This window comes from Heterodontus francisci, chromosome 11 (genome assembly GCF_036365525.1).
Source record: "Heterodontus francisci isolate sHetFra1 chromosome 11, sHetFra1.hap1, whole genome shotgun sequence".
NCBI classification, from domain to species: Eukaryota; Metazoa; Chordata; class Chondrichthyes; order Heterodontiformes; family Heterodontidae; genus Heterodontus; species Heterodontus francisci.
Window position 1 is genome coordinate 63702986 of NC_090381.1, and position 24166 is coordinate 63727151.

The 24166-nt window shown below is 43.3% G+C and overlaps 1 protein-coding gene across 6 annotated transcripts in view; it reads right to left on the bottom strand.

Moving 5' to 3' along the window:
* The window catches only part of lekr1 (Leucine-, glutamate- and lysine-rich protein 1), a 257691-nt gene that overhangs the window by 76463 nt on the left and 157062 nt on the right, over nt 1-24166 (bottom strand). For 5 of the 6 annotated variants that reach the window (XM_068042211.1, XM_068042213.1, XM_068042216.1 and 2 more), the window contains one exon: nt 1834-2019. The exons of the other annotated variant lie outside the window; for it this stretch is intronic. In XM_068042211.1, coding sequence (XP_067898312.1) covers nt 1834-2019 — 186 coding nt within the window. The remainder of the gene's footprint in view (nt 1-1833; nt 2020-24166) is intronic. 6 annotated transcript variants of the gene reach the window in all.

Genomic DNA, 24166 nt, shown 5'->3' on the forward strand with positions numbered 1-24166 from the left:
TCACTCTGCAGCCTGTCTGTCAATGACTGGATTGAATTACACATTCCAGGCAGAGGCCCCTTCAATTACACCTCCCATTTCCCAGGGTTCACACTACAGTTCCTCATTAGTCATAATGCCATGGTCAGTAAATAGAGCCATTTCAAAACAAGCAATGGTCCTAATACTGACCCTTGGGCAACACCAATGTATACCTATACAAGAACACAAGAAATTGGAGCAGAAGTAGACCATATGGCCCATTGAGCCTGCTCCGCCATTCAATACGATCATGGCTGATGTTGGGCTTTAATACCACTTTCCTGCCCACTCCCTATATCCCGCCTGTCTGAAAATATCCACTTACCACTATTGTCTGCTTTCTGTCTCATAGACAATTTTGTATCCATGTTACCGCTGCCCCTTTAATCCCATAAACTTCAATTTTTCAGTGAGTCCATTATGTGGTATTCAACCACTTTTTGACAGTTTGAATACATAACATCAGCTGCACCACTGTCATCAACCCTGTCCACTATTTCATTGAAGAACTCAATCAAGTTTGTCAGACATGACTTGCCTTTAACAAATCCAAGTTGGCTGTCTTTAATTAACCCATGTTTTTCCAAGTGAAAATTCATTAATTTTGTCCAGGATTATGGTCTCTAAAGGTTTCTCCGCCACCAATGGTAGGCTGACAACCTGCTCATCCTCTGGCATCACTCCGATATCTAAGGAAGATTGAAAGATTGTGGCCAGACCCTGTGCTATTTCCATCCTTATTTCCCTCAAAGAATATGTAAAACAAAGATGTCATTTCCAGTTCCAAGGACTGTTGCTGAAATAGTATGCAAATGACTGCATTTGCAATATATACAGTGCAAATTATTTTTACATGTTTTATTCATTCTGCTTTGAAAAATATTTTTTACTTTGAAATGAACTGCCAGAACATCCTGTGAGATAATAAATAACTACAACCAGTTTGGATAACACATAAATGATATCAACTTGTTACTAAGACAATATTGGCCTTGACCCTAAAACCAGTACTTGGATCAAATTCTTATTTGCAAACTCTGTGCACTGGATGCTAGTAGCAGGGCAGGTTGCCCTGGTCTGACTGAGGATTTCAATAATATTTTGCATATGACATTATTTGCTCTAAATGCCAAACAGCTGTAAGGACAGAGCAACTGGATTAGTTCCAGGACCAGAAGCAACAGTGCAGCATTACGTGATTTTTATTATTGCAACGACCGGCTCAGAAGTAAATCAATTTCACAAGAAAGACAAGCCAAACCGATAGCCTTGGAAAATAATTTCCCACTTTAAATATCTGCCAACACTACAGGATTTCACTAACAAATGGCTTAACTCATGTTTGAGAACTAAATTATTTTTGAAGTTTGAACTACAGCATCAGCAGTTGAAGATCCATACATAGCACAGATTACAGTTCTTCCACCTTAGCACTACTTGAATGTATTTTTGAAAATGCAATGATTGTGTACAAAAATTATAATCTTGTCCTTTGATTGGGATCTTGATTGCAATTTCATGGACAAGTGTTTGAAATGAAATTATGCTATTTTTATAAAGCAACTGAGATGTGAATGATTTTAAACTTTGAAGCATTACTGTATTTTAATTAGTGGTATAGCAGTTGAAAGACACCACTGTTTTAATGTCATTCTGACTTATTTTTTCAAAGTGTAGGCACAGCAAATCCAGTTGCTATTCTTTGTATATGTAATTGCGCAAAATGATTGTCGGTCACTATGACCTCAGTGCGCTAGGGCTTAGGTTTAGGCATGCTGAGTGCATAAAACAGAGAGGTAAAGTTTCACTTACTGTGTGTCTGTTTCTGCAATTCATGGTATCTGATTTGGATTTCAGCTTCTTTCTGTTTTAAAACGTGGATTTCATGGGTTTGTAGTGCAATTGTGTTTGATGAAATGTGTAGCTCTCTTACTTGCTGTTGAAGGAACTCTACCTCTTGGTTGGATTTCTTAAGGCTTTCTTGCAATTTAAAAATTTCTGCAAACAGAAAAACTTAATTTCATTCCAGTGGCTCTCTATTTTATTCTCCTTCAGCTCCAATACAGTAAATATAAATCTCAATTTATCAGTCTTCTTGTACAAATCGGAGAAATTATACAGGTCTAAGTGCCCTGATCCTGTTTCATGAAGGAGTGGTCAGTTGGCAAGGTCTGCAGTTCACTGACCTTTCTAGCTGAGAAAAAAGTCACTTGAATATCTGTCTTCCATTGCAGGAAACTGAAGCATTATTTGCTATAAGTTCACAGTGGTTACCTCCAAGCAGCAGAAACAGGTTTCTAAGCATGCCTTGTTGACCAACCCCCTTCACAAATCATGACGTAAACAAGTATTCTCTATTATGGCATCTGTTATAAGACAGGACTGTACACAATGACCAAAACAGACAGAGGCAACCATTACCCCAATTCAAACTGATGATTCTTTCTCACGACTGATGCCAAATGGGCACTAAGGTTTTGCAATTAAAAGGAAATCACATAAATGCAGCATAGTAATTTTAAAATTGAAGCAGTTTTCTGCATTGACGCACTGTTTCTGCATAAGACAGTGGCCTTGATATTAAACCCGTCGCCCCCACCCCCAACAACGGGTGGGAGAGGGTCAAAAATTGCAAAATGTGGAAACTCGTCCCAATCCACCACGTATGTGCCTTGGAGAGGCAGGGCACTTCATTAACATATATAAATCAGGCTTGATTGCTGATTTCTGGATTTCTACTTTTCTCCTCACAAATTCCTCCCCTTTTTCTGCCCGTCAAGCCCGAATCTCTTGTTCCCTCCCTCCTGATTGTGCTCTCTTTTCCCACCAAGTCCTGATCACTTGCTCGCTTTTTCCCAATTTCTGCTTTCTTCCCCCGCCCCACCCAACCGAGTTCCGATCTCTTGCTCCCGTCATTCCGATTGCACACTCCCCACACAAACACAAAGCCACAATCACTCGCTTCCTCGCTCCTGATTTCCATTCTTCTTCCCCTACCAAGCCCTGATTGCTCACTCACTCCTTCCCCATTTCTGTCTCTTCTCCATCCCCACCAAGCTCGATCCCTCACTCCCTTCCTCCCAATTTTCACACTCTTCTCCCCTCACTGTCCAATATCATACTCCCTTCCAAATTTCTACTCTCTTCTCACCCCACAAAGCCCAACCTCTCACTCTCTTCCTCTCAACTGTTCCCCCACCAAGCCCCAAACCTCTTGCTCCCTCTCCTGATTGGCCCCTGGCTACAATCTCCTGCCACTGGTTTTGCCACCTAATAGCCGGACAGTCTGTTAGTTTGGACAACTGCCAGGTGGGAAATGGATAAAAAAATTATAATGAGGTCCTGCTCTTCGATTTTACAGGACCTCAGTGTTCGCAGCAGTCTTGGGTTTTCCCCACGCTACCCCACACCCTTCCTCCCTCCCTGTAAATATTGGGGGCATTCTTTCCACACTGATTGGGTGGGATGCAGCTGTGTGCAGACATGCTATATGTGGAATAAAAACAGAGAGTGCTGGAAATACTCAGTAGGTCAGGCAGCATCTGTGGAGAGAGAAACAGAGTTCGTGTTTCAAGACGATGACCTGAAACTTGCCTGATACAAAATCTTTCTTTTTAAATGCAGTGGAATGAGAAGTTTTCGACATGCTTTTGTTTGCTGCCATGATTTTCTCAAAATCTTTGCCATAACTGGAGAAAGACCTTCATTGTAGAATGTGCTTTTGAACTGATATACTTACCATTACTTCACTTACAGTCTTCCCAACACTAAGCGGTACTGCTGCCCCTCACATCCCATCTTCCAAATGCTTTATGTCTGCTAGCCAACACTATTCAGGGCACTAACTATCTTTGCCAGGCAACAGCACACATGTTATAAGGAAACAAATAAACATTATATTTTATATTTAAAAGCTCTCAGGTAGATTATTAAGCAGCACCATTTTATCAAAAAATGCTCAAAGGTGTTCCAATACCAACAATATTCTGTGACATTCTAAACCTTATAAAACTATTAACATTAGCATGCTGTCAAAACTGGGAGAGTAAGGGAAGAGTGAGGATTATAGAAAGTTGTTTGCATGTAACCAGAATATTTAAATGCATAAATTTCCTATAATCTGAGTGAACAGAAACAGGGAAAGATAGGTTCTAGTGCAGTATTCAAACACTTCTTCAAAAAGTTACACTTGTAAAGTTTCAGAGAATCTGAAAAATGGAGATTTGCCACTGTTCTACTGACAAATATCCCTCTCTTCCATCTGCTCAGCTTTTCTTGTAAAAAAAACATTTCTCCTTTACTTCAATCCTTTGTGTGCTATGCACAAGATGAAGAATACGTGACTGCCATTGACTGTAGCCTGTACCCTCCTCACTGCCACCATATGCTCTTCTCTGCAATTGGAACCCCACACTGCCATGGCTGGGCTACAAGATCTGACATTGTCTCAAAGTCAGCTTGGGGCTAGTTGTGGTGGAATTAGGGTCAATCATGATGGGTGTGATCTCTTGAAAGCAGTGACCTGGTGAAACTTTTATTATCTAATTAAACATTACGGCTCTGAGAAACACTCAGTTCCCAGGTGCAAAGTTGAAGAAAAGGTAGCACCAATTTTAAGCCTGGATGGCAAGTCGAAAATCTACCCAGATTTATGTTTCTTGAAAATTCATTTTCATTAAATATATTTCAATTACTCATACAAATCAAAGTATATGGGCAGAATATATATACTACACAATACCTTTTAGCCATGGTATGTGCTGGTGGCTCTCTCCTCAGTTGCTGAGAATGCACAGAACATAACTTATATGAGTCACTGTGCAAATTTAGCTTTACAGTTAGATTTAGCTTTGGGTAAATGTTCTCCACATCCCATCAAAAGGCAAGAGTATATACAAATGGGTTTGAATCTCCAATTCCTCCTTGCACAAAAGCACTGGATTCAGATCTCATTTATCATCTTTCCTTAGCATATCTGCTGAATTACTTCCAAGCAAGACTCTCTCAGTACTGCAGTGGGTTGTCAGCCTGGATTATGTCCTCAAATCCTAGTGTGGGGATTAAATCCATAACCTTCTGGAAAGTGGTTAGGATATATTGCAGCTGCAAGTTGGTCAGGAAAGCCTTTGTGTCAGTTCCTGCCACCTAATTGCAATCTTTCCAAATAAGTATCTGCCAGGTTTAAAACTTTTAATATTTGTCATTTACATCACTCATGCCAATCTTCTTTTTACTTCCTTCCCCTCTACTAAGCATCAGTGGATTCCACCTCCAGGGATTTAATGTTCGTGAAAATGGATCACTGGGGGGAGGGGGGGGTGGGGGGGCACAGGACACAAATGGGAAACAAGATGAAGAGTCTGCTATAACTGTCTGGTGGGTCAGAAGACTTCTGTCCTTAGCTAAGGAGCCCTAGGACCTGGATCTCAGAGTTCCTACATTTAATGCAGAGATAAAGTATTGAGTAAAGAGAGCAGTGATAAACGGCATTCCCTGATCAGTGGGAGGAGACAAATGATTTTCACAAATCTGTATTGGGGCCTCAACCTTTCACCATATATTAATGACTTAAATTAAGTAATAGAGTTGAATATTCAAATTTACAAACAACATTAAGTTAAAAGGCACAATAAATTGTCTCGATGAAATCTGGAATTTACAAAGATATAAGCAGACTAAATACGTGGGCAAATGGAGTTCAATACGGAGAAGTGTGAAATCATCCACTTTGGATCAGAGAAAGATAGCTATTTTCTTAATGGGGAGAGTTTAGGAACTCTGGCGGAGCAAAGGGATTTAGGTGTCCACGAACACAAATCATTAAAAGTTAATCCACAGGTTCAAAAAGCAATCAATAAAGCTAATGGAATGGCCTTTATCTCAGGGAGGTTGGAATACAAACGTAAGGAAGTGATACTTCACTTGTGTAGAGCGTTGGTCAGAAAGCATCTGGAGTACTGCATTCAGTTTTGGGCACCACATCTCAAGAAAGATTAATTGGTCTTGAAGAAGACGCAGCGCTTGATTCACCAAAATGACACCAGTGCTTTAAGTATTAAATTATGAGGACAGGTTGCATAAATTTGGCTTGTATTCCCATGGGTTTACACAGTTGAGGGGTAATCTAATTGAGGTCTTCAAAATGAGTAAAGGATTCAATAGGATAGATACTGAGAAACTATTTCCTCGCATGGAAAATCCAGAACAAGAAGACAAATCCTTAAATTATAGATAGATAATTTGGCAGTAAAATCAGCAAGCATTTTTTCACATAAATAGTAGTGGAAATCTGGCACTTTCTCCCTCAAACAGCTGCAGATGCTGAGTCAATTGAAATTTTGAAGATTGAGGTTGATAGATTTTTGTTAGATAAAGGTATTAAGAAATCTGGAGAAAGAGTGAGTATATGGAATTGAACTTCTGATCTTTATCATTTTGTTAGGTTCCTGAGCCTGTTGGTTTTTTCTGTTCCTACCCATTTTTCTCTGCCTCTGTGGGAAAAAAAACTTTTTATTAGTGAGATTGTAAACAATGTAGCAAACCATAATGATGTAGAAAACCCTGCAGAACTCACTAATGTGCCACAGTGCTGATCTGTCCAAGCACATGAATCAAGCTTTCAGGATGTCGATGGTTTACTCACTGCTATTTGTGTGGCATTATGCATTTCATTGTGTGCCAATTACTCAGGTGTTCTGGAATTTCACAGTATGATCATAAGCTACTGCTGTAAAATGCTAGCCTGGCCTGGTGAATAGCTCTGAGATGCATGACTGCTTAAAGTGAAGGAGTCCTGGCAACTTCTCAGGTAACAGGTTTTTGCATTCATGATGATGTGCTTGGCATCACAACCAACCTGGACATTTACTAATTCCTCCTTTTTCTTTTCAAAGTTGATCAGATTCTACAAGAGAATTCACATGGTGACATGGGTTCCATCAACACCCCCAGAGCTGGAGAAGTCCTGCTAGTTGCTGAAACTGGATCGCACTCCCTTGCTGTTTTTTCTCATATCAAAGGAAAAAATGTCCAACTCTTTGAAACAGGCATGTGTTACTTGCATAATGTGGCATTGCGTTTCAGATTGACATGCGTGGAACATAACCGTTGAAGCAACCTGAAAAAATCCTGTGACAAAGAAACTGTTAGTCGTTATAATTTTAACTATCACACTTAATGCCACGATAATGCTGGGTGACGGCTATAAGTTAAGGCCAAGTGGTTCGCGCAACATAGAGCATAGAGAGAGATACAGCACTGAAACAGGCCCTTCGGCCCACCGAGTCTGTGCCAACCAACAACCACCCATTTATACTAATCCTACATTAATCCATATTCCCTACCACATCCCCACCATTCACCTACCACCTACCTACACTAGGGGCAATTTACCTATCAACCTGCTCGTCTTTGGCTGTGGGAGAAAACCAGAGCACCCAGCAGTAACCCACCTTCCTTTGGAAATTACTACCTTCTAATGATCTGGTGTATGGACATGTTTAGATGGGAACAGTTTGTCCTACAGATATGGAATTGCAAGTTTTTGTTGATTCATGCCACCCTACGCCTATGGTGCCTTACCAATCTGGCATCTCTCTGGGTTTCCTCCACCTTCCTCCTCAAATCACAGGTAGAGATGGACACCTAGGGAAAGAGCACCATTGGAGGTGGGGAACAGCTTCCAGATTACAAGGATGACAATGGGTTGAATTTTGTGTGGACCTTGGGGACGGGAATGGAGGCAGGGGGAGGGGTGCAAAAAATCGGAATGGGTAACATCAGATAGGAAGTTCAGCGTGGTGATCTCCCATCCCAATTTTATCGATGGTGGTAAAGATGAAGGGCAGAATTCAGACGGCAACACAGCGAGCAGGTAATTAAGTCGTTTAAGAGGCCTACTGACAACGATTTTATTCTTGGTTTTAGATTTTATAAACGGTGCATGGGATTCATGGGGATTCAGAGGCACGCCTGCTTTGAGGAGGCAACATGGAGGTGGGAGCTCTGCTGACTGCAAAGGGAGGCCATCGGGAGAGGCAGCATTGACTGCCAGGACAGGTGGAGAAGGGAGGGCATCAGTCATCATTTGAGGAGTTGGGGCAAAGGTACCAGAACTGCAAGAATACCATTTCAAGGAGGGGCAACAGGCAAGTGCCATCTCGCCAGAGGTGATAAGTGGGGGGAAGGAGGGGCGGCTGCTGGCAGGGAAGGATGTACTTAGAGAGAGGTCATGAGGCTCATCCGGGCATCTGGGACCCCATTGAAGTGGTGGTGCAGCAGTGCGGGAGAGAGGGCCAGGCACCTGCAGCTGCACCGCAATGACCTGTGAGCCCACAGGAGGGTCAGCAGCAGCCTCCAGATGGTGGAAAAGGGTGCAGAGGGGAAAGACAGGTGGCTCCCCCATACAGAAGAGGTTACCTTCCGGAAAGGGTCTACGGGTCGAGGCTCAACTACCTACAGATATCCGACAGGCAGTCAATGAAGGCTCCACATCTTCAGGGAGGCTGTCACTAACCTATGCGCTATGATGTAGGACAAGCTGTGCCCCAGGGGACTTGGTGGAAATCCAATGCCAGTGGCACTAAAGGTCACCATGACACAGAACTGCTACACCTCTGGATCATTCCAGGGATCCACTGGGGACATATGTGGTATCTTACAGTCAGCAGCCCATTGGTGCATCAAGGAGGTCACCAATGTGCTTTTCAGGTGGGCTGGAGACTGTGCGCTTCCGCACGGATCCTAATTCTCAAGATGAGAGGGCCATCAGGTTCTGGCCATCACTGGATTCCCCCAGGTGCAAGTGTCATCAACTGCATGCATGTGGCCATCAAGATTTTTGAACACGAGACAGCGGCCTTCATCAACAGGAAGGGCTTCTACTCTCTCTACGTACAATGGGTCTGCGACAACTGTAAAAGGATCCTGCAGGCTTCCCTGGAAGTTGCCACAATGTCTACATTTTTGGGCAATCCCAGGTGCCAGAACTTTTCCAGCCTTCCTCCTCTCTTCAGGGATGGATCCTTGGAGACAAGGGCTATCCATTGAGGACAGGACTACTGATGCCTGTGAGAATCCCATGCGCAGATGCAGGGGAGAGATACAACTCCTGCTATGGGACCACACGAGCAACCTTAGAACAGGCTTTGTTCTGCTGAAGATGAGATGCAGGTGCCTAGATCGGTCCGCTGGAGCCTTCAGCATGCCCCTGATCACAACTTGGTGCTACTGAGGGGTAGGCTTTGAACAATAAGGAATGCGGGGAGCGCGACGCCAACTTGGACAATGAGGATGCAGAGGAGGAAGCTGGCCAAGCAACACCAGAAGCAGGATCCCCAGGGTCAACAGGAGAGACGTCATGAGATACGTGCAAGAGAGGCTCCTGATGCCCTTATACATTTGCCTCCCTTTGATCCTTACTCCCAGTTGTACGTTGACCAATAAAGACTTTCCTTTATGCAGCCCTGTTGTTGCCTTCTTTCCTTAAGGAAGCATTCGCTCATTGATCAGTTGCTCAGAACTGAGCTGGCAAGGCTCCAGAGTTGATCCTCTTCACAGAGGCTGAGCTGAAACGAAGGGCCAGGAGGGACAATTTGCTTGGTTTCAAAACAACTTTAATGACCGTAACAGCAGCCGCTAGCCTTTCCATCTACAACACACAATCACCTGTGAAAACCCTATGATTCTAGGTGCACTTTCTCATTCTTTTGCATGATCTCCTACGAGGTGCTCCCCCTTAGCAGTCAGCTGTGGTGGAGGCAGGCTGCTGACCTTACTGCCCTTTGGCCAGGGATAACCTTGGCGGTAATCCTCTTGTTGCCTGAGGTCTGGTGGGCCCCAGCATGTTGGGGTCCTCCTGCACAGAAGCAATACCACCCTCTATCGTCAGGGATGATGGAGGCCCTGACGTCACTGCCTGAGGAGCAGAGGAACTGCTGGCCACACCAGGAACACCCTGAGAGGAGCTCCCAGCAGCCACTCCTCATACGAACATACAAATTAGGAGCAGATGTAGGCCATTTGGCCCCTCGAGCCTGCTCCACCATTCAATAAGATCATGGATGATCTGTTTGTGTTTCGAATTCTACACTCCCATCTACTCCCGATAACCCTTGATTCCCTTGCCTAACAAGAATCTATCTACCTCCACCTTAAAAATATTCAATGACCCGGCCTTCACCACCTTCTGAGGCAGAGAGTTCCAAAGTCGCACAACACTCTGAGAGAAAAAATTTCTCCTCATCTGTCTTAAAAAGGCAACCCCTAAGTTTAAAACAGTGCACCTCAGTTCCGGAGTCTCCCCTCACTCTTCTAAACTCCAGTGAAAACAAGCCCAGTCGGTCCAACCTTTCCTCATAAGACAACCCACTCATTCCAGGCATCAATCTAGTAAACCTCCTCTGAACCGCCTCCAGCACATTTACTTCCTTCCTTAAATAAGGAGACCAAAACTGCACACAGTATTTGAGATATGGTCTCACCAATGCCCTGTATAACTGAAGCATAACATCCTTACTTTTATTTTCAATTCCTGTTGCAATAAAGGATAGCATTTCATTAGCCATCTTTATTACTTGCTGTACCTGTATACTAACCTTTTGTGACTCATGCACTACAACACCTAGATCCCTTTGCATCTCAGAATTCTGCAGTCATTCTCTGTTTAAGTAATGCTCTGTTTCTTTATTCTTCTTGCCAAAGTGAACAACTTCACATTTTCCCACATTATACTCCATCTGCCAGATTTTTGCCCACTCACTCAACCTATCTATATCCGTCTGCAACCTCATGTCCTCTTCACAACATACTTTCTTATCTATGTTTGTGTCATCTGCAAATTTAGCTACCATGCCATCGCTCCCCTCATCTAAGTCATTGATATAAATTGTAAAAGGTTGAGGCCCAGCACAGCCCCCTGCAGAACTCTACTCGTCACATCCTGCCCATCAGAAAAGGACCCAATAATGCATACACTGTTTTTCTGCCAGCCAGCCAATCTTCTATCCATGCTAACATGTTATCCCTCCACCATGAGCTCCTACTTCCCGCAATAATCTTTTATGTGGCACCTTGTCAAATGCATTCTGTAAATCCAAGTATGGGCCCCCCTTTATCCACAGCACACATCACTCCTTCAAAGAACACCAGCAAATTGGTTAAACATGATTTCCCTTTCACAAAACCATGCTGACTCTTCTTTTCTTTCTTTTTCTTTTGGGCCTCCTTATCTCGAGAGACAATGGATACGCGCCTGGAGGTGGTCAGTGGTTTGTGAAGCAGCGCCTGGAGTGGCTATAAAGGCCAATTCTGGAGTGACAGGCTCTTCCACAGGTGCTGCAGAGAAATTTGTTTGTTGGGGCTGTTGCACAGTTGGCTCTCCCCTTGCGCCTCTGTCTTTTTTCCTGCCAACTACTAAGTCTCTTCGACTCGCCACAATTTAGCCCTGTCTTTATGGCTGACTATTTCCGATTACCTTGAGTTTTTCTAAGCCCAGCTGCAACTTCCTTATTGACCGATTCTAACACCTTTTCACGACAGAAGTCAAGCTAACTGGCCTACAGTTACCTGTTTTCTGCCTCCCCCCCTTCTTGAATAGAAGGGTTATATTTGCTATTTTCCAATCTGTTGGAACCTTTCCAGAATCGAGCAAATTTTGAAAAATTAACACCAATGCATTTACTACCTCATTAGCCACCTCTTTTAAGACCCTAGGATGAAGTCCATCAGGACTTGTCAGCCCTCAACTCCATCAGTTTGGTCAGTACCGCTTCCCTGGTGATTGTAATTTCACCAAGTTCCTCTCTTCCTTCCACCTCCTGATTTACAGCTATTGCCGGAATGTATTTTGTATCCCCAATAGCGAAGACAGAAGCAAAATATTTGTTCATTGCATCTGCCATTTCCTTATTATCTACTATTAACTCCCCATTCTCACTCACTAGAGGACCAACACTCACTTTACTTACTCTTTTCCTTTTTAAATACCTGTGGAAACTCTTGCTATCTATTTTTACATTTCTAGCTAGCTTCCTCTCAAACTCTAATTTCTTTTTCCTGATTAACCTTTTAGATATTCTCTGTCATTCTTTATATTCTGACTAATCATCTGAACTGCCACTCACTTTTGTGCAATTATATGCCTTTTCCTTAAGTTTGATGCTTTCCTTAACATCTTTAGTTAACCATGGATGGTGGGTCCTCCCCTTCGAATTTTTCTTTATAGTAAGAATATACTTATTTTGAGTATTCTGAAATATCCCCTTGAATGTCTGCCACTGCTTCTCTATTGATCTATCTCCAAGCCTAGTAACCCAGTTCACTTCAGCTCGCTCAGCTTTCATGCCAACATAGTTGCACTCATTCAAGTTTAAAATATGATTCTTAGACCCACTCTTCTCTCTTTCAAAGTGGATGTAAAATTCAATCATATTGTGGTCACTGCTACCTAGAGATGCCTTTACTCTGAGGTCATTAATTAATCCTGTCACATTCCACAATACTAAGTCTAATATAACCTGCTCTCTGGTTGGTTCCAGAACGTGCTGCTCTAAGAAACTCTCTCGAAAGTATTCTATGAACTCCTCATCCAGGCTACAAATGCCAATCTGATTTTTCCAGTTTATAAGTAGATTAAAATCACCCATGTTTATTGCCATCCCTTTACCATAAGCACCCAATATTTCTTCTTGTATACTTTGTCCTACATTGTGATTACTGTTCGGGAGCCTTCCACTTCCACTAGTGACTTCTTTCCCCTACTATTCCTCATTTCCACCCAAACCGATTCTACATCCTGATCTCCTGAGCTAAGGTCATCTCTAACTATTGCGCCAATGCCATCCTTGATTAACAGTGCTATCCCTCCACCTTTACCTAGCTTCCTATTCTTCTTGAATGTCACATACCCTTCAATATTCGGGACCCAATCCTTGTAATTCTGCAGCCAAAGCTCCGTAATGGCTATCAGACCATATTTATTTACTTCAATGTGCGCTATCAGTTTGTCTACTTTGTTATGAATACTATGTGCATTCAGATACAGAGTCTTTAGTTTTGTCTTTTTGTTATCTTTGTAACATCTAGTCTCTACTGTTGGTGTGTTCTTAGGTTTTTTCTTTCTGTCCCTTCCTGCCATTCTCTGATCTTCATTTCCCATATTGCTAGTCTGCTCTCCTGTCCTGACTCTACCCCTTGATTTGCTACATCTACTCAAGCTTGATCCTTCACCCCCTCCCTGTTTAGTTTAAAGACCTCTCTACTCCACTAGTTATACGGTTTGCTAGAACACTAGTCCCAGCATGGTTCAACCGTCTCAACGGTACAGCCCCCACTTTTCCCAAAACTGGTGCCAGTGCCCCACAAACCGAAACCCACCTCGCCCACACCAGTCTTTGAGCCACGTAGGTAAGGCCGCTCTTGGATCCTCGGGCTGTATTTATGGCGCTCCCAGCTCCCGACTGCCCCTGCTCCGCTCCAGGTAGGTAAACCTCCCTAGAAAGGAAAACGTGTGCCTCCCTGTTGACCTGAGAGTGTAGAGGACCTGGTGGTGACTCCACATCCCCTATTACCCTGTCACCTTGCTACTGCTGGCTTGTGCCCATGGTCAAGACAAGGGTATGCAAGTCTGCACGAACGTTCTGCAGACACTAAGTGCTCTACTGGATGTGGCTCTCCATCACAGCTGCCAATCTCTCAATGGAAGACGCCACTCATGCACCAGTCAGAGACAGTGCCGAGCTCAGGGCCTGAATGGACTCCTCCATTGTCCATGCTTAGGCATGTATAGCCATTGGCATCTCTGCCAAATGCTGCCTGACCTCTCCCTGCAGCTGCAGCGTTTCCCACGATGCTGGCAACACCAGAGGCACATCATGAGCCTGGGGCTCAGCATGGGCCTTGCCTCCCACAGTCCTCCGACTCTCAGAGACCTAGGTTGTCACTGCCTCCATAGGCTTCTTGAGTGCTTGTGTGCTGTGTCCACCAGATTGTATGCAGGGTTCCGAAGAAGGGTCACTGACCCGAAACGTTAACTCTGCTTCTCTTTCCACAGATGCTGCCAGACCTGCTGAGTGATTCCAGCATTTCTTGTTTTTGTTCCAAAATATTATGCTCCAGTTCTCCAAAATAGCTATCAAGCAGCACGGCTAGTTCACTAGTGCCTGTAGCAACCGAAAATGACACTGGACTATGCTGTTAATGGGGCAGCAGCCCAGCAATGCGGCAGAGGTTGGGAGGGTGGGCGAAATTGTTGCACATCGAACACTCATTATACAAGGATTTAATTGGCAGGGGTTTGGACATTGTGGGAGACTACAAGTGGAAGCAGTGGAAAATACCAAAACCACATGCCCTCACACCCTCAGACCAGTGGCGTTTAGGGGCTAAGCCCCTTCACTTCATGTTCCCAGTTCTAATACTGAGATTGAACCAATAAATGGGTCTAAAACAGAGGAAAACCTAGTCCTTAGTCTCTACCAGGCCTTTTATGTAAAAGCAGTGGCAGTATGGTTTTTCTGAGGTTCCTTTTGTAGCAGCAGCACTATTGGAAACTTATGAATTGCTAGTAGTGTCAGCGGCCCTTTGATCTATGCAGAAAAACTTTTCTTTAATATAACGTTAAATTGTATTGTAAGTGCAGGTGGCATGCAGAACACAGCCACTGCAGCATACAGTATCAGGTGAAATACAACTGCCTCAGCAATAAATTGCCAGTTGAAGTTTTAGATCTCTTGCTTCCTCCAATCATAACCTCCATCTCCGCTGTTTTTAAACACTGGCATATTTTCCATTGTGTTCAACTTTTCACTACAACAGTGACCAGGCTGCAAGCAAACATTGCATTTTTTTCAGTTTTTGAACAGAATTATGTTTTAAGCTGTTATGTTGTCTGACTGGATTTCCAAATTCATCTGTTAGCATTTTTATTAAATGTATTGTCTCTTAAAAAGACATGTGCAAGAAATAAAAAACAATCAGCTTTTTGTACTGGATAACTTGTTTTGCTGCATGCAAGCAATTTAGTTTAACTTTCCTGAGATGTTTATTATCTTTGAATATCCTTTTTGTCTTCCTTATTTACAGATCATATTGTATAAATGTTTCAGTAAATTCCACTGGGATTGGCAAACCTTGCTGAATGTCATTGATATTCCGTGTATAGACTAAACCAAAATAACTCCAGTATTTCTCCTACTTCAACTTTTGAACGTTATAAGCTGTATTGGAACATAGATAATGAACAGCAGTGAAAATTTACATCCTTGCCCAACATCAGATTTAATATATGTTCATGATACATTGCTCATGGTTTATGGCTAAGCCTTTGATCTCCAGTGCTAGTTTTATGTTGAAGGCTGGTGTTTTCTGGTTCAGGAAACTACCGTTTTTTATGTTCGAGCAACTCCATGAACCATACAGAATCAATCAAATTACCATCCATAGTCCAGTCACTCCCATTGCTGGTTAAATATCTCATCCAGTAAAATTTCTCATACCAACCAAGTCTATTGCCTCTCCTACTGGAAAACAAAAAGTAAAAGCAAAATAAAATCTGCACAAATGCATGCATACAATATATATATGTTGTTTGCATGACAATGTATAGGCAGATATTTTTTTTAAATACGACCAGATCTCATGATGTTGCTCACAGCCTGGGGTTATGCTGTTGCCAGGGAGGAGTTGCAGGAATATGTGAGTGGGGAAGGATTTATATTTCCAGTGAAAGAATTGGGAATGGATTTGTAAGTGATCAAAAGAGCAAAGCAAATTATTAGAACAGAGAAGTACTTTGTACTTATGCCTATGGCAAATGCTTATTTCTATAGGCATGTCATTGCTCCATATGACCTTTTAATATGTATTTTACATAGAATTTGCAGCACAGAAACAGCCATTTGGTTCAACTAGTTTATGTCAATGTTTATGCGCCACACAAGCTTCCTCCCACCCAACTTCATCTAACCCTTTCAGCATATCCTTCTATTCCTTTAGGCTCCATGAACTTATCCAGCTTCCCCTGAAATGCATTTCCGCCAGTCACCTCAACTACTCCATGTCAGAAGTGAGGATGTTCGCTGATGATTGCACAGTGTTCAGTTCCATTCATAAGTCCTCAGATAATGAAGCAGTCCATGCCAACAAGCAGCAAGACGTGGACAACATTTAGGCTTGGGCTCATAAGTGGCATGTAACATTTGTGTCACAGAACAAAGAACAAAGAACAAAGAAAATTACAGGCCCTTCGGCCCTCCAAGCCTACGCCGATCCAGATCCTCTATCTAAACCTGTCGCCTATTTTCTAAGGGTCTGTATCTCTTTACTTCCTGCCCATTCATGTATCTGTCTAGATACATCTTAAAAGACACTATCGTGCCCACGTCTACCACCTCCGCTGGCAACGCGTTCCAGGCACCCACCACCCTCTGCGTAAAGAACTTTCCACGCATATCCCCCCTAAACTTTCCCCTTTCACTTTGAACTCGTGTCCCCTAGTAATTGAATCCCCCACTCTGGGAAAAAGCTTCTTGCTATCCAACCTGTCTATACCTCTCATGATTTTGTACACCTCAATCAGGTCCCCCCTCAACCTCCGTCTTTCTAATGAAAATAATCCTAATCTACTCAACCTCTCTAGAAGTGCCAGGCAATGACTATCTCAAACAAGAGAGAATCTAACCATCTTCCCTTGATGCTCAACAGCATTACCATCACTGAATCCCCTACCATCAACATCCTAGGGGTCACTAATGACCAGAAACTTAACTAAACCAGCCACATAAATATTGTGGCTACAAGAGCGGGTCACAGGCTGGGAATTCTATGGCGAGTAACTCACCTCCTGACTCTCCAAAGCCTGTCCACAAGACACAAGTCAGGAGTGTGATAGAATACTCTCCACTTACCTGGATGAGTGCAGCTCCAACAATACTCAAAAAGACCCAGGACAAGTAGCCCACTTAATTGGCACCCCATCCACCACCTTAAACAGCCATTCCCTCCACCACAGGCGCACCGTTGCTGCAGTGTACCATCTACAGAATGCACTGCAACTCACCAAGGCTGCTGTGACAACACCTTCCAACCAGTGACCTCTATCACTTAGAAGAAGGGCAGTAGGTGCATAGGAACACCACCACCTGTAAGTTCCCCTCCCAAGTCGTACCATCCTGACTTGGAAATATATCACCATTCCTTCTCTGTTGCTGGATCAAAATCTTGGAACTCCCTCCCCAACAGCACTGTGGGTGTACCTATACCATATGGACTTCAAGAAGGCAGCTCACCACGACCTTCTTAAGGGAAGTAAAAAAATAGTGTTAGCAAGTTCCATGTTCTAACAATTCTCTTGGTAAAGAAGCTCTTCTGCATTCCTAATTGCATTTATTAATAACCAAGTTATATCTATGACCTCTCGTTTTGCACTGCCTCAAAAGTGGTAAAATCTTCTCTATATCTAGCCTATAAAAACTGCTTCATAAGTTTAAAGACCTCTATCAGGTCACCAGGGAATAAAAAAACTCTAATGGTGACAAATCTCTGTGTGAATTTTTTTAAATTCTTGAATGGGACGTGGGTGTTCCTGGCAAAGCCAGCATTTATTGCCCATCCCTAATTTCCCTTGAGAAGTTGGTGGTGAGCCTCCACCTTAAACTGCAGCAATCCGTGTGATGGAAGTACTCCCAGGATGCCGTTAGGTAGTAGTTCCAGGATTCTGACCCAGTGATAATAAAGTAATGGTGATATATTTGATGCTACACTTGGTCAGATGTTGGCTTGATGTCAAGGGCAATCACTCTCACTTCATCTCTGGAATTCAGGTCCTTTGCCCATGTTTAGACTAAGGTTGTAATGAAGTCTGGAGCCAAGTGGTCCTGTCAGAATCCAAACTAAGCATCAGCGACCAGGTTATTAATGAGTAGGTGCCACTTGATAGCACTGTCAACGACACTTTCCATTGCTTTGCTGATGATTGAAAGTAGACTATTGCGGCAATAATCAGCCAGATTGGATTTGGGCCTGCCTTTTGTGGATGGGATATACGTGGGCAATTTTCCACTTTTTCGGGTGAAGCAAGTGTTATAGCTGTACTGGAACAGCTTGGTTAGGGGTGCGGCAAGGTCTGGAGCACAAATTTTCAGCACTACAGCCAGAATGTTGCCATGGCCCATAGCCTTTGCTGTATCCAATGTGCTCAGGTGTTTCTTGATATCACAAGGAGTTAATCAAATTGGATGAAGACTGGCTTCTGTGATGTTAGGGAACTCAGGAAGAGGCCTCGATGGTCCATCCACTGGGCACTTTTGGCTGAAAATGATTGTGGACACTTCAGCCTGATCTTTTGCACTCATGTGCTGGGCTCCACCATTGTTGAGGATGGAAATGTTTGTGCAGCCTCCTCCTCCATTACTTGTTTAATTATCCACCAACATTCACAAATGAATGTGGCATGACTGCAGAGCTTTGATCTGATCTGTTGGTTGTGGACTGGTTTAGCTCTTTCTATAGCATGCTGCTTCTACTGTTTAGCATGCATATAGCCCTGTGTTATAGCTCCACCAGGTTGACACCTCATTTTTAGGTACGTTTGGTATTCCACCTGACAGGCTCATCTACATTCCTCATTGGACCAGGGTGATCCCACAGCTTGATGATAATGGCAGAATGGGTGATATTCTGGGTCATGAGGTTACAGATTATGGTGGAATAAAATTCTGCTGCTGCTGATGGCACATAGTGCCTCATGGATATCCAGTTTTCAGTTGCTAGATCTATTCTGAATCAGTATTTAGTAAGGACAGGCAAAAAGGGAAAGGAGGAGGGGTAGCGTTGTTAGTAAAGAAGGAAATCAATGCAATAGTGAGGAAGGATATTGGCTTGGAAAATCATGATGTCGAATCTGTGTGGGTGGAGCTACAAAACACCAAGGGGCAGAAAATGTTGTGGGGGGGTTGTCTATAGGTCCCCAAACAGTAGGGATGGCATTAAACAGGAAATTAGAGACGCATGCAATAAGGGTACAAATGTAATCATGGGTGACTTTAATCTACAAATAGATTGGTCAAACCAAATTAGCAATAATACTATGGAGGAGAATTTCCTGGAGTGTGTACATGACGGTTTTTTAGACCAATACATTGAGGAACCAACTAGAGAACAGGCTATCCTAGACTGGGTGTTGTGCAATGAGAAAGAATTACTTAACAATCTTGTTGTGCAGGGTCCCTTGGGGAAGAGCGACCATAACATGATAGAATTCTTCATTAAGATGGAGAGTGAAGTAGTTGAATCCGAAACTATGGTCCTGAATCTAAATAAAGGAAACTATGAAGATATGAGGTGCGAGTTGGCCATGGTAGATTGGGGAACTTTACTAAAAGAGTTGACGGTGGATAGGCAATGAATAATACTTAAAAAACGTGTGCATGAATTACAACAATTATTCATTCCTGTCTGGCGCAAAAATAAAACCGGAAAGGTGGCTCAGCCATGGCTTATAAAAATAAATTATGGATAGTAATAGATCCAAAGAGGAGGCATAGAAAATTGCCAGAAAAAGCAGCAAGTCTGAGGATTGGGAGCAGTTTAGAATTCAGCAAAGGAGGACCAAAGAGGTTGATTAAGCGGGGGAAAATAGAGTATGAGAGTAAACTTGCAGGGAACATAAAAACTGACTGTAAAAGCTTCTATAAATATATGAAGAGAAAAATATTAGTGAAGACAAATGTAGGTCCCTTACAGTCAGAAACGGGGGAAATTATAATGGCGAACAAAGGAATGGCAGAACAATTAAACACATACTTTGGTTCTGTCTTCCCAAAGGAGGACACAAAATAACCTCCCAGAAATGTTAGGGAACCAAGGGTCTAATGAGAGGGAGGAACTGAAGGAAATCAGTATTAGTAAAAATATAGTGCTAGGGAAATTAATGGGGTTAAAGGCTGACAAATCCCCAGGGCCTGATAATCTATATCCCAGAGTACTAATGGAAGTGGCCCTGGAAATAGTGAATGCATTGGTGGTCATCTTCCAAAATTCTACAGACTCTGGAGCAGTTCCTAGAGATTGGAGGGTGACAAACGTCCACTATTTAAAAAAGGAGGGAGAGAAAAAACAGGGCACTGCAGACCAGTGAGCCTTACATCAGTAGTGGGGAAATGCTACAGTCTATTATCAAGGATGTGATAGCAGAACACCTGGAAAGCACAAATGGGATTGGGCAAAGTCAGCATGAGTTTACGAAAGGAAAATCATGCTTAACAAATCTACTAGAGTTTTCTGAGGATGTAACTAATAGAATAGATAAGAACCAGTGGATGTGGTATATTTGGAATTTCAGTAAGCTTTTGATAAGGTCCCACATAAGAGGTTAGTGTGCAAAATTAAAGCACATGGGATTGGGGGTAATATACTGGCATGGATTGAGAATTGGTTGACAGACAGGAAACGGAGATTAGGAACAAACGGGTCTTTTTTCGGGTGGCAGGCAGTGACTAGTGGGGTACTGCAGGGATCAGTGCTTGGGCCCCAGCTATTCACAATATATATTAATTACTTGGGTGAGGGAACTAAATGTAACATTTCCAAGCTTGCAGACGACACAAAGCTGCGGGGGGGTGGGGGGGTGCGGGTGCGGTGGCAGTGAGCTGTGAGGAGGATGCAAAGAGGCTCCAATGTAATTTGGACAAGTTGGGTGAGTGGACAAATGCATGGCAGATGCAGTATAACATGGATAAATATGAGATTATCCACTTTGGTTGTAAAAACAGAAAGGCAGATTATTATCCGAATGGTGATAGATTGGGAAAGGGGGAGGTGCAATGAGATCTGGGTGTCCTCGTACATCAGTCGCTGAAAGCAAGCATTCAGGTGCAGCAAGCATTCAGGAAGGCGAATGGTATTTTGGCCTTCATTGCAAGAGGATTTGAGTACAGGAGCAAGGATGTCTTGCTGCAGTTATACAGGGCCTTGGTGAGACCACACCTGGAGTATTGCGTGCAGTTTTGCTCCCGTTATCTGAGGAAGGATGTTCTTGTCATGGAGGGAGTGCAAAGAAGATTGACTAGGCTGATTCCTGGGATGGCAGAATTGACGTATGAGGAGAGATTGGGTCGACTAGGCCTATATTCACCAGAGTTTAGAAGAACGAGAGGGGATCTCATAAAACCTATAAAATTCTAACAGGACTAGGCAGGCTAGATGCAGGGAGGATGTTCCTGATGGTTGGGGAGTCCAGAACCAGGGGTCACAGTCTCAGGATATGGGGTATGCCATTTAGAACCGAGATGAGGAGAAATTTCTTCACTCAGAGGGTGGTGAACCTGTGGAATTCTCTACCGCAGAAGGCAGTGGAGGCCAAATCATTAAATATATTCAAGAAGGAGATAGATAAATTTCTGGATGCCAAAGGGATCAAGGAATATGAGGAAAAAGCGGGAACAGGGTACTGAATTAGACGATCAGCCAAAATCCTTTCTGAATGGTGGAGCAGGCCCAAAGGGCCTAATGGCCTACTCCTGCTCCTATTTTCTATGTTTCTATGAATCTATCCCATTTAGCATGGCAGTAGTGCCACACAACACGATGGTGTCCACGATGTGAAGATGGAAATTCATCTCTACCAGGACTGTACGGTGCTCACTCCTACCAATACTATCCTGGACAGATGCATCTGCAACAGGTAGATTGGTGAGAATAAGGTCAAATAGTTTTTCCCCCTTATATCGGTTCTGTCACCAGCTGCTGCAAGGTCAGGCTAGTATGTTGACACAGCCAGCTCAGTCAGTATTGCAGTCCCCGATCCAGAGTGCACTTTGTGTCTTTGTTACCCTCAGTGCTTCTTCTAAATGGTGTTCAATATGGAGGAATACTGATTCATCAGCTGAGGGTGAATGGTGGGTGGCAATTAGCAGGTGATTTCCTTGCCATAAGACTTCATGGAGTCCAGAGTCAAATTTGAGCACTCCCAGGTCCACCCTCTCCTAACTGTATACCATTGTGCCACTTACTCTGGTGGGTCTGTCCTGCTGATAAGAACTTACCCAGGTATGGTGATGGAGCCGTCTGGGACATTGGCTGAAAGGTACGATTCTGTGGGTATGACTATGTCAGGCTGTTGCTTGACTGGTTTGTGGGAATGCTCTCCAAAGTCCCCAGATGTTAGTGAGGAGGGTTGTTTGGGCTGGGTGTGCCTTTGTTATGCCCAAATCTGGTGCCTGGGTCAATGCTGGATGGTCTGTCTGATTTTATTCTTATTGTTTTTGTAGTGCTTTGATACACTGAGTGGCTTGCTAGGCCCATTTCAGAGGGTAGTTAAGAGTCAATCACATTGCAATGGATCTGGAGTCACATTTAGGCCAGACCTGATAAGGACAGCAGATTTCCTTCCCTAAAGGACATTAGTGAACCTGATAGGCTTTTACCATTTCATGGTCACCATTATTGACACTAGCTTTTTATGCCAGATTTTATTTAATTAACAATTTAAATTCCCCAGCTGCCATGGTGGGATTTATATCTCCATATTAAGGTGTATATGTGCATAAATCATTGAAGGTGGCAGAACAGTTTGAGAGCGCGGTTAATAAAGCATACGGTATCCTGGGCTTTATTAATAGGGGCATAGAGTACAAGAGCAAGGAGGTTTGTTGAACTTGTATAAGACACTAGTTCAGCCTCAGCTGGAGTATTGCATCCAGTTCTGGGCGCCACACTTTAAAAAGATGTGAAGGCGTTGGACAGAGTGCCGAAAAGTTTCCCGAGAATGGTTCCAGGGATGAGGAACTTCAGTTATGAAGACAGACTGGAGAACTTAAGAATGTTTCCCTTGGAGAAAAGAAGGCTGAGAGGATATTTGATTGAGTTATTGAAAATCATGAGGGGTCTGGACAGAGTAGATAGGGAGAAACTGTTCCCACTCTTGAAAGGATTGAGAACGAGAGGATTTAAAGTACTTGGTAAAAGAAGCATAAGCGACATGAGGAAAATCTTTCTCATGTAGCGAGTGGTTAAGGTCTGCAATGCGCTGCCTGAGAGTGTGGTGCAGGCAGCTTCAAGCATTCAAAAGGGAATTAGATTGTTATCTGAAAAGGAAGAATGTGTAGGCTTTTGGGGAGAAGGCGGGGGAATGGCACAAAGTGAATTGATCATTCGGAGAGTCAGTGCAGACACAATTGGCCAAATGGCCTCCTTCTGTGCTGTAACAATTCTGTGATTCTGTAGTCCAGGCCTTACTACCGTACTCAACTGGGCTTGAGTGAGCAATAAACCTTTTTACTTCTGGGCTATGCATTAGAAATGATATTAGCTGCAAATCATATACACTGGATGTCCAGTGGAAAATACCAGACTGACAAAACACATAGTCATAGTCATTTACGGCACAGAAGAAGGCCATTTGGCCTATCGAGTCCATGTTGGCTCTTCACGGAGCTTTGCAGTCAGTCCCACTCCCTGGCTCAATCCCTTTAGCCCTGCAAGTCTATTTCTCTCAGGCGGCCATCCACATTCCTCTTGAAAGTCATTGATTGTCTCCACTTCCACCACTCTGGTGGGCAGCGAGTTCCAGGTCACTACCACATGCTTCCTCATATTCCCCCCTGTATCTTTTGTCCAAAACTTTCAATCTGTGTCCCTACGTCCTTGTACCATGGGAACAGTTTTTCCTCATCTAACTTATCTAAGCCTCTCATAATCTTGTACACTTCTATGAAATCTGCCCTCAATCCCCTTTGTTCCAAGGAGAACAAATGCAGCTTTTCCAACCTTACCTTGTAACTAAAATCCTCCATTACAGGAACCATTCCAGTAAATCTCCTCTGTACCCTCTCAAGGGCTCTCACATCATTCCTAAAGTGTGGTGATCAGAACTGGACACAATATTCCAGTTGGGGCCTAAAGGTTCAGCAAAACTTCCCAGCTTTTGTACTCAATGTCTCTATTTATAAGGTCCAAGATCCCATATGCTTTTCTAATCACTCTCTTAATATGTCCTGTCACCTTCAAAGATCGATACACATACACCCACAGGTCCCTCAGTTCCTACGTATTCTTTAGAACTGTGCCATTAAGTATATATTGCCTCTCCCTTCTCCTTCTGCTAAAATGTCAGTACTCACACTTGTCAGTATTAAATTCTATCTGCCAC